General features: G+C 37.4%; 1 protein-coding gene across 3 annotated transcripts; it reads left to right on the top strand.

Annotated features, from left to right (window-relative positions):
* Positions 1–2,696: 2,696 nt before the first annotated feature.
* Positions 2,697–10,382, top strand: LOC122311268. 3 transcript variants are annotated; one of them, XR_006242757.1, is made up of 4 exons: positions 2,697–3,508; positions 9,127–9,554; positions 9,648–9,795; positions 10,082–10,382. XR_006242757.1 is itself a non-coding variant. In XM_043125760.1 (3 exons), exons 1-3 carry the CDS (start codon positions 2,798–2,800, stop codon positions 10,091–10,093), a joined length of 813 nt encoding a protein of 270 aa, XP_042981694.1. In that variant the 5' UTR covers positions 2,698–2,797; the 3' UTR covers positions 10,094–10,382. The 3 variants fall into 3 exon arrangements, 2 of the variants coding, with proteins under 2 accessions (XP_042981694.1, XP_042981687.1); XM_043125760.1 differs by lacking the exon at positions 9,127–9,554 and having other exon boundaries at positions 2,698–3,508; positions 9,706–9,795; XM_043125753.1 differs by lacking the exon at positions 9,127–9,554 and having other exon boundaries at positions 2,698–3,508; positions 9,706–9,894.
* The last annotated feature ends 61 nt before the right edge of the window (positions 10,383–10,443 follow it).

Raw genomic sequence — 10,443 nt, 5'->3', positions numbered from 1 at the left:
TTCAGCAACATGTCTACTAGTTCATATTCTAAATGCACTGCAGTTTGAGCTAGTTGATGGGCAACACTATTCAAGTGTCTCCCTTGACATGCTGTATTTTTCAATGAGTATGGCCTACAAGACTACAAAAAACTAAAATAAAACACTGCAGTTTCCCAGCCGGAGAATCACACCTTTTAATGGCTTGAACCACTTGAGTTGAGTCACTTTCAAAGATCAACAAATCAAGACCCAACTCATGTTGGGAATTTGTACCTCCAAATTCACCCCCCTAGGATCTACTCTTTGCAGGAATAACAAAAAAAAATAGAGAAATAATAACAACACAAGAAATTTACGTGGAAACTCCAAAACAGGAGAAAAACCACCAGACCCAGAGAAGAAAATATACTATGTGAAAAATTATTACAATCACATAATTTCTCTCCTCACCCCAAACACATCCACAAAGCTTTCACCACTAGAAAAACTCTAACTCACACCTCTTCCCATTTTACAAAATAGACACAGAGGAATTTAACTAGAGTCAAAAGTTACTAGCTAAACATTTGACTGGTGCACATAAACTAAGAAACCCAAGCCTCCTTATATAGGCTTGCAAATGTGCTCCTCATTCACTTCCCACCCATGTGGGACTTAAGTAAAGAAGCACACAAGTCAACAATCTCCACCTTGTGACTTTGACTGGTCCTACAGCCAAGCTCCACCTCAATGAAGATCTTCATAGCTTCCGCTATCGTGCTTCACCATAAAAGCATACCCACTCAGAATAAACCAATTCCAAACATTTCACTTCGGCCCATGTCGAAAACAACCTTGCTGAAAATTATGGTGTAACTTCCACGTTTGGCTTTCCTGGAAGTTCATCAGCCATCGACATGAATTTCCACCACACACCCTGCATTAATGCCAAACCAATGCCTGTGTGCAAACTTGTGGACCTGCTAATATTAACACATCCTCTATCATGGCAACTTTGAGAATTAGCAGCATGCCATAAGGATGTACATGTCTCATTTTTCATGGAGAGAGACACAACATTAGCATCAATACCAGTATCTCCATTTACTGACTTGGAGCCACTTGCCGAACCAGCTCTTTGTACTAGCTGTTTCACCAGTCGCTAGAATCACTGCTGACTTCAGGGGTCGATCTGTCCTTCCACACCTTGTGTAAACCAATTTCTCTATCTCAAATCTGATAAGATTTGAAACCCTACTTCCTGATATTGCTTTGATGAATTTACCGTAGAAATGAATAGTACCTCACTAAGTCAGTTCCCAGGAAAGATTAGAGGGTCACAATGGACACACTTAAAATTTCCAATCTCCTAGACAGAACCTCCTTAGACTGTACATATCCACACTACCACACCAAAACTCCACCCAACAAAAAGAACCTAGTGGCTCTGATACCAATTGTTGGAAATTTGTACCTCCAAATTCACCTCCCTAGGATCTACTCTTTGCAGGAATAACAAAAAAAATAGAGAAATAATAACAACACAAGAAATTTACGTGGAAACTCCAAAATAGGAGAAAAACCACCAGACCCAGAGAAGAAAATACACTATGTGAAAAATTATTACAATCACATAATTTCTCTCCTCACCCCAAACACACCCACAAAGCTTTCACCACTAGAAAAACTCTAACTCACACCTCTTCTCATTTTACAAAATGGACAACAGAGGAATTTAACTAGAGTCAAAAGTTACTAGCTAAGCATTTGACTGGTGCACATAAACTAAGAAACCCAAGCCTCTTTATATAGGCTTGCAAATGTGCTCCTCATTCACTTCCCACCCATGTGGGACTTAAGTAAAAGAGCACACAAGTCAACAACTCAAAGACAAAATAATATAGCAGTGATTAAGCCTCTTGCTTCTGCTAACACAAGATAAGTGCAAAATACCTTTAGTTGCATCAAACTTGCTAAAACAGAACCATTTGCATCGAGTAAAAAAGAAACAGGTATATGATTCGAGCCTTACAATATTAATAGAGCATTGATATTTCGAAAAATTTCCCCTACAGGCGACAGCTATATACATACGTTGTGGGTGTCTATCAATCTAGAAAGTTCTACACATTAATGATTTGGGATTTAGATCCTATGGAAACTTTGCTGCCTAGAGTAAGGCAGATAAACACATTACGTGTCCGTTACCACATTTAAATAAATTTTTTGAATAGTATTAAATGTTGAAAAATCTATTATTTTATTTACTCTTTTAAGTCTTAAAGGTAGGCCCACATTACACGTCATTGATAACTAGAATAACTAATAGTTTTCTGCATGGATAGATGCCCACAGCGTATTACTTTAAGGGTAATGATACACTTACCACTTTTTTACCACTATTTTATCACTTATAGTGTATTTATTTTTTTATCATTTTTTTAAGTATTTTTTTAACATCCTTAGCCATTAAAAAAAAATTTTAAAAATATATAATTTTAGTAATAGTCACTTGCTTAATCATTAAGTAAAAAAAAAAAATTAAAAAAATTAAAAAATTAAAAAAAATGATAAAAGAGTGATAAAATAATGGTAAACCTATCATTATTCTTACTTTAACCACCAAAAAGAGTAGCAAAGCATACTCGTTGCAGAAAATGGGGCCCCAATGGCACTATGGTTAAAACAACACAAACCAAGGGCTCTTCTCCACCACAAATTCTTGACGCTTCTTTCGCTCTAAAGCACACGCAGCCTCTCGCGCTTTTCTTTTCCGCTTTCTTCGCTCCCCCCTGTCTCAAATGCTGAATGAACTCAAAGCGCGGAAGCCCCTCTCATGGACTCCGTGACAATAAAACCAATTCTTACTTCTTTCAACTTCAATCTCTCGTATCCACAAACCAAGCCTCTCTACTCCACCAGCTTCTCTTACTTTAGGCTCACCCGCGGCAGAAAATTCAGTACTTCCTCTGTCTCTTTTTGTCACAGGAGTGGTTCAAATCCCACAAACCAGAACTCGAAGTTCAGTAATCAAGCTTTTTCTCCAAATCCCGTCTGGGTTTTTGTCCCAATCTTTCAAAGCATCAAAAGATTAGCCTCCTCGCAAACCCAGAAATGGGCTTCGGGTGTTCAAGCCTACAATGATTCGGAGAAGATTATGGATGGATTTGATGGCGTTTATTTGCAAAATGGAGGGATTGGAGTAGCTTTATTGAGTGTAACGTCGAATGCGAAGGTTCGGATTAGTCCGTTCGTGGCCACATTAGCTGCGAACCCGACGTTTGTCTCGGGTTTGTTCGCGTGGCTCATCGCGCAGTCGATGAAGATGTTCTTGAATTTCTTATTCGAGAGGAAATGGGATTTGAGATTGCTGTTTGCTTCTGGAGGAATGCCCTCGTCGCACTCAGCTTTGTGCACGGCTTTGACGACTTCGGTGGCGCTTTGTCATGGGGTGGCGGACTCGCTGTTTCCGGTTTGTTTGGGGTTTAGTCTAATTGTTATGTACGACGCAATCGGAGTTAGGCGGCATGCTGGGATGCAAGCCGAGGTAAGATGTGAGCTTTTGCTTAATTTCCTGAGCCGTTCGAGTTTTTGCATGTATATTTTGAATTTTCTCGGTAACTCTGAAAAGAATTATAGTTGCAAATGTACAGTGGGGCTATACGAAGCGTCGTACAAGCTTCTGTATTGTTGCAGTAATTTGAGTAATGGCGTATGAATTGTTTTATAGACTAGTTTCTTACATGAATATTTGTACTGAGTCACCTTGTAATGAATTACCTTGTAATAAATGCAGAGGATGCTTTGTCTCTTAGGCCATTACTATTATAAGAAGAACTACAACAACATTATTAGGTCACGTGCTTTCTTGATAGGTTAGGTTTAGAATTTAGTTTCCCCGTCTCAAAATGCTATAATATTCTTACAACTTTTATAACCAAAAAGTCCAAACAAAAGGTGGTATATAATGGGCAGTTGTTTGTAATTCCCTTCCCTAAAAAAAAATATTCTAATCAACCCAATGTAGGTTAGTCAAGGTTGATCAACTGGAAAAAACCATACATATATATATATATATATTATAGCACGATTAGGGTTACGGGTACAAAGCAAAGAGTGGGTTGGTAGAGGTCTTCTTTACACAATATGAATGAGGGCCAGGTAACAGGCGAGCTCATTCTCGGGAATGATCCATCCATGTTGATTGGTGCAGCCCATCAAGCCAATTCGTGCTTCTAAAGGTTTGCACCATGTGATTTTTTTTTTTTTTTTTTTAAGAGTTAACTTTAATTAATAGAAACAATAGGCATAACCAATGTACACTAGAAGGATGCACAGATTACACATAGCAACCACTAGGCACTAGATATGGATACAAGCAAACTATGAAAACTAGCCCCATTTTTTGATAGATAATAAGAAATTTTATTCCAAGTAAATAGGTATAGCCCAAGTACACAGGATGTATACAAGTGAGTACACCTAAATACATGCTAAAGCAGCCCCATTACAATCAATGAAAGAAGCCCAACAAAATGAAGTGTTGAAGAAGAATCTCTTGTCCCAGGAGCGGTCCCGGTCTTCGAAGCACCTACCATTTCTTTCCATCAAAAGGCACCACATAATACAATGAGGTATCATTTTTCATATAGCAACAATAGAAAGTTACCCCAAAGACCTCTCCAACACTTCAAAAATATCCACTACCCTTCTAGGCATTACTCATGCCACACTGGTCTGGTTGAAGATATCATCCCACAGAAACCTGGCTACCTCACCATATAACAATAGATGATCCACAGTTATCCCATTTTTTTTTTCTTTTTTTCTTTTTTTACATAAAGAACACCAAGAACACCAGGCCATAATGATAATACCGTGTTTCCTCAAGTTGTCAATGGTGAGAATTTTTCCAAGGGAAGCAACTATGTGAAACTTTGTTAGCAGAGCATGAGTTGCCTTGCAGTAGAAGATAGATATCATCAATAATTAATGGAGAGATCTTCCAATCAGTGGTAAGATTCTTTGTGTTGAAGAGCAAGAACCACTATTTGAGAATCTCTCTCTAAGTTGAGATTCTGGATGCCTAGATTTTCCCATGGATTGGCACCTAGGGGCACTGCTTAGGCCTCCCCTTCTTTTGACTAGCTAGCATATGTGAAATCACCACTTATTTCAAAAGCTTAAGCTGATAGGAAGAGGTAGATATAATCATTTATATTTATCTGAACACTCCTTCTCATATGTGGGTCAAACTTTCCCTCAATAAGTGGGCCCAACATATGGAATATTTAATTAAATATGTGAAGTGTAGAGTCAGGACTTGAACTCAGAACCTTTGCCCTGATACCATGTGAAATCACCACTTTTCCCAAGCTTAAGCTGATGGGAAGAAGTAGATTTAATTATGTGTTATATTCTTAATTGTGTAGACTTTTCTGTCCTAGATATTGGGTACTTTACTGAATCTCTTTAAATAGCACAACAGGAGAATGAGTCTCTTATTTCTGTGTCAGAAAAGAACTTCTGGGAGTTAATGATAGGGGGACCAAAGGGATTACTCCTGTTTGATGGTGGATCATTTCCATACTGAATAGGTCTCAGGGGTATTTTTGCCACCTGAGTGGCTTGTTTGGGCATCATAACTAGTTGTTGATCTGCACAAGCCACGTGAATAATTACATGACTGCCACGCATTAATTGTCTGGAATTTCCAACACAGAGTCTAAAATGTAAAAGCATTCTTATAATCGGGGGGAAGTGGACATTTTTATTTTTCAACAAGCATCAAAATTGACTGGTGAGAATACAATGGGTCCAAAATAGAAAAATTAATATTTAAAGAAGCCAAGGAGATAAGTAATAATAAAATAGTAGAAGAATTAAATGGTGGCAGAGGAAAAGTTCGAGGAAATCAATTACCATAATAAGATGAGAATTCTTTTCTTTTTCTCTATCTATTGAATAAGTAATCATTTAATAAATGAGAAATGAAGACATGCAGTGTGAGTCATTCCTGGCTGACCACGATAGTTGCAATTTAGTCATGAACCATGAACAAGGGCAGAACCAGGATCTTTACTTTTTTTTTGGGGTAGGTATAAAAATAATTTTTCTGAGGGAGCAGAATTTAATTTATTGAGTTTTCCGTATTAAAATACTTTATAGATATAATTGATGGTTATTTTTTTATTTTGGTCTATAACATGGGTCTGCCCCTGGTCTTGAGGTAAAAAAAAAAAAATTTCAAAACCTTTCCATGCATTCATTCATTCACTTCCTTTTCCTTTCCTTTTTTCACTTCCTTCCTTCCTTTTCTTTTGCTTTTAATCAAGCATCATAAAGTATTTTTAACATTTTCATTACACATCACATGGCAGAAGCATGAACATAAAATGATTTCTATTTAAACTCTTTTTCACCTATATATAATTTTGGATGCCTAAAGAGAGCTAACAAAGAAAGGCTACATTACATCATAATCCTTGAAAAAGTTTTTTGTGAAAAACATTGCATTGGCGTTTTGAAGAAAGCAAAGGCATGATCATGTCTATTTACCTTGTTTTCTTTGCTTACAAACCATCAACACTCTCTTCACAACCTAGGAAAAAAAAAATCATAGCCCTTTCTATTATTTTGCTTTTACTGTTGCTGAGGTTTGAATCTCTTTCTTTATATGTTAGTCTGAATGAAATCAGGTATGCTTTCCTTTGTTTGATCCTTGTATTTTCAAAGAAAATGACTCCTTTGATCACATCATACCTAATAGGTTGATTTGCTTCTCATGTATTGGGCATTTGACTTGTTTTCATCAATCCCAATGTGCTAAACCTAACACCAGTCACCTCCAACCATTCTAGAATTGATAGTTCTCTAAAAAGGATACTTAGGGTCTCTGACTTGGGCATAAGTCTGCTATCCACCAATATACATTCAGTCACATGGCTGAATGATGAAGGGTCATGTGCCGGAAATTCCAGCAAACATACCCTTGGCTTCATGGTGACTTTTAGGGCCCTCTAATCCATGATTTGCATGTAAGCTTTCTAGGGTTTAATGCCATTTAGGGCCTCACCTTTGGTCTGAGCGTAGGGTCTCACAGTGAGCCTTTAATGTCTCAAAATATTACCGAATGTGTGTGTGTGTGTCATTGGAAGGATGACTCCTTGGGGTTAAAAACTAGGGTATTGAATTCTTAATTAAGCCTTAAAGATAGTCCAAACGGCAACCCTCTTTATGGTCATGGTACTGCAGAATTCTCTGCAGTGTCAACTCTTGCCCTTAACTACAGGCTTGACATTTTTTACCAAACCCGTTAGTTCATATGCATCACTCTCAAATTCTTTTAAAGATTTATGATGTGATCATGGCAATATATTATTTTTTTTTTCTCATTCTTGGACAACATGTATAAATCTTTTGACATGTACGACAAAATATATCATGTTAGTACCTATATGAAATCATTACTAGAAAACTTTCAGCCGTGCACCATGAGAGAAGTTAGGTGCAGCATTTGTCCACCTTGATTTCTCGTGCAAGAATGGAACTCTTGCAGCTTCTTGCAAGGCTTCATGTATTCCACATCATAAAATTAACAGAGAATGATTTAGATTCGATCTAGGGAGAAAATTTTCTAATCTTGAAAGGAAGCTTAAGAGAAACTCACCTTAAACTCGACTAAAGGTTCACAATGATTTGCTGCCTCTAGGGGTTTCTTGTAGGATTCAACTTTGGGCTGTTTGGTGTATCAAATCAATGGGGTAAATTTGATTTGGATTCTTTGAATTGTTTTAAAACAATTGTAACTTGTTTTAAATTGGTACTTAAAAGAAAAATCTTTCAAAAGGCTTACCTTTTTGTTGCTGCGGCAAGAGTATGATTTCTCTTGAAATTCAGGGTTTGCAGAAACAGTACAACACCTGGACAGTTGGGAAAGGTTACAGATATGTTTTTCAAATGAATTGAAGGGAGAATTGATGAAAACATATGACCTAAATGGGGTGGCAGCTAGAGCAGAAGGCAGTTATAATTTTGGAGAAGCTAGGGTTTGATTCCTCTTGTGAAAACTCACGTAGGTGGTGCTGGGTGTTTTGTCTTGGCTGGCAGCAGCTTTGTTTCGAGTTTTCTGGCCCGTATGTCCTTTTTATAGCACTTGAAGTCTTAAGGACAAAGGTGCACTAAAATCGTTTATTTGTGCTGCTAGCTTGCTACTGCTGATTTAAATTAAAACAAATCCTTAGTTTATTTGGAGAATATGGATATGACTCTTAGGGCACATTTTGGTTTGTGGAATGGATATTCGCATTCCCATTCCTGAAGGAATATGAATAGCCTTTCCCATTCTTAGTTTTTTGGCGATAACGCACCAAGGTCTCATTTGAATAGGTACAAAGTTCCTAACAAACCCAGGCTCCAAATTTTTTCCCCAAAACAATATATTTTTTTAACCTTAATAAAAAGTCCTCCAGTCTGGGCATATAGATTCTGTTGGCTTTAAGTATGTTGTACAAAAGATAAAGGCAGTGTTCTTCCCTCGAATGATGGGGATCTAACTAAAACCCACAGCTGGAGAAGATATCTGAAGCCGCTTTTTATCCTGCTGCAGTTTCTGTTTATGTCCCAAAGAGGATATCTTTAGTAATATCATTAGGTTCTTGGAGTTCAGCTTCTTGACTAGCCTGGCTTAGAGTAATGGCATTGGAATAGCCATTTGTTATAGTTAGCCATGTTTTACCCTAGTTATCCTCATTTTCATCTACATTAGAATAGGCAACCTTGTCTTTATTCTATCAAGTGAAATGTTTTATGGCGCACTTAAAAATAACCATAAATAAATAAATAAAATAAAATAAAAGAGAAAACAGAGTATGTCTCACAATAATGGTCAAGAAGCTGAACTAGCATTTCTCACAATAATTGTAGAATCAATGGCCCGGCAAAATTTCACTCTGTAGAAGTTTTAGTAAGAGTTTTTTTTGTATTGGTGAGATCTTCTCATGTTCTGGGGCCTATACGAATCAATTCTCTACTATTCCGTAATATGCATTTTTGAATGCTTTTGCATTACCATGAGCCACTAAATTGTATGCGTCTTGTTGATGAAGTGGGAATTAAATGTTTGTGCTTTCAGTTCATATGGTTTAAAATATAGCTGCTTTTCAGTGCTCAATATGACTTTTGAGGATCCACTCATTATCTGGAGAGCTCAGTGATTTGAGTCAGTTGGCAACTTAATTTATTAAATCCAGTGCAAGTTGGTAAGGGCAATGAGTAGCAGGAGGGAAAATAAATTGTGAAGTTTAGCATGCTCCTCTCCTTGCAAGGACTGGAAACTTTTGAACTAGCGGATCGACAATGGAGTAATAAGTTTTGGTGGCCACCATCCTTCTGCCCTTCCTCTTGGTTCTTGAAAGTGTCCTGTCAAGTTGGCTTGATGATGAGAAACTTTAACCTTAAGTGTGTATCAAAGTTGTGGATCTTTCTACTAGTATTCTACTAATGAGTTAGAGATCTTTGGGTTAAGCCTTGTCTTGAGGCTTCTGCTAATGCATTCTACAGGTTCAAACCCCCTTGCTTAGGCTGGCAGTTCAGTAAGTCGTAATTTGTTTCTCATGAGTTATTCTTTCTTTTATGTGGCTTTCCTGGACAATGATAATTTTCTTTTTGACTGTCACTTATTGTAGCTTGCTTGGAAATAGATCTCTTGCTGTTGCGTGAATTATTGTGACTGCTGCAATGCAGGTTCTTAATATGATCGTTGAGGACATGTTTCAAGGACATCCTATCAGCAAAAGAAAGCTCAAGGAACTTCTTGGCCACACTCCATCTCAGGTTCTTGCTGGAGCTCTGCTTGGCATTGTGGTGGCTTGTATCTGTTGTCAGCTTTCCTTGGTTTCATAAACTCCGCACTCTGCATGCAATTTTGTTCAGGTTGTGTTGTTAACACCATACCATGTTTCAATTTCTGTGGTTAATTTTTTGAGATAATCATTCTCAATAATTAAGGGAGTTGGAATATCAAAAAACTCAAATGTAAAGATAGACAATTTTTTTTCCCGTAAATTCGTTTCTTGGTTTCCCGTTTCTTAACTCAAAATTCTTACTCTTCCTGGCTCAGGGAACTACATGAATAGAGGCAGGTTTAAACAACACAAACCTGCTCATATTCTAACATGAAGACCTTGTAGTCACTATATATGGTATTGCACTTGCTCTTGTCAAATTCGATTTGTGGGTCAATATTGAGACCTTTGGCCACTTGCTGTTGCTGCTGCTATTAATGTAGCCACCGCCTGAGTGCTTTTCATCGTGGTGAAAATTATATGTATACGGGATCTGTGTTAATTATTGCAGATCCCATCCAAAGTACCTATGCCATACTATTAATGCCTAATACATGAATTCCATTTTCTTTTTTCTGTTCTTTTGTCAATCCAAATGTCTTGTTGTACGTGATCATTAATTTTTGTGAGAGTTTGC

Source organism: Carya illinoinensis, chromosome 1, assembly GCF_018687715.1.
Source record: "Carya illinoinensis cultivar Pawnee chromosome 1, C.illinoinensisPawnee_v1, whole genome shotgun sequence".
In the NCBI taxonomy this organism is placed as follows: Eukaryota; Viridiplantae; Streptophyta; class Magnoliopsida; order Fagales; family Juglandaceae; genus Carya; species Carya illinoinensis.
This window is presented reverse-complemented; position numbering and strand designations above follow the sequence as displayed.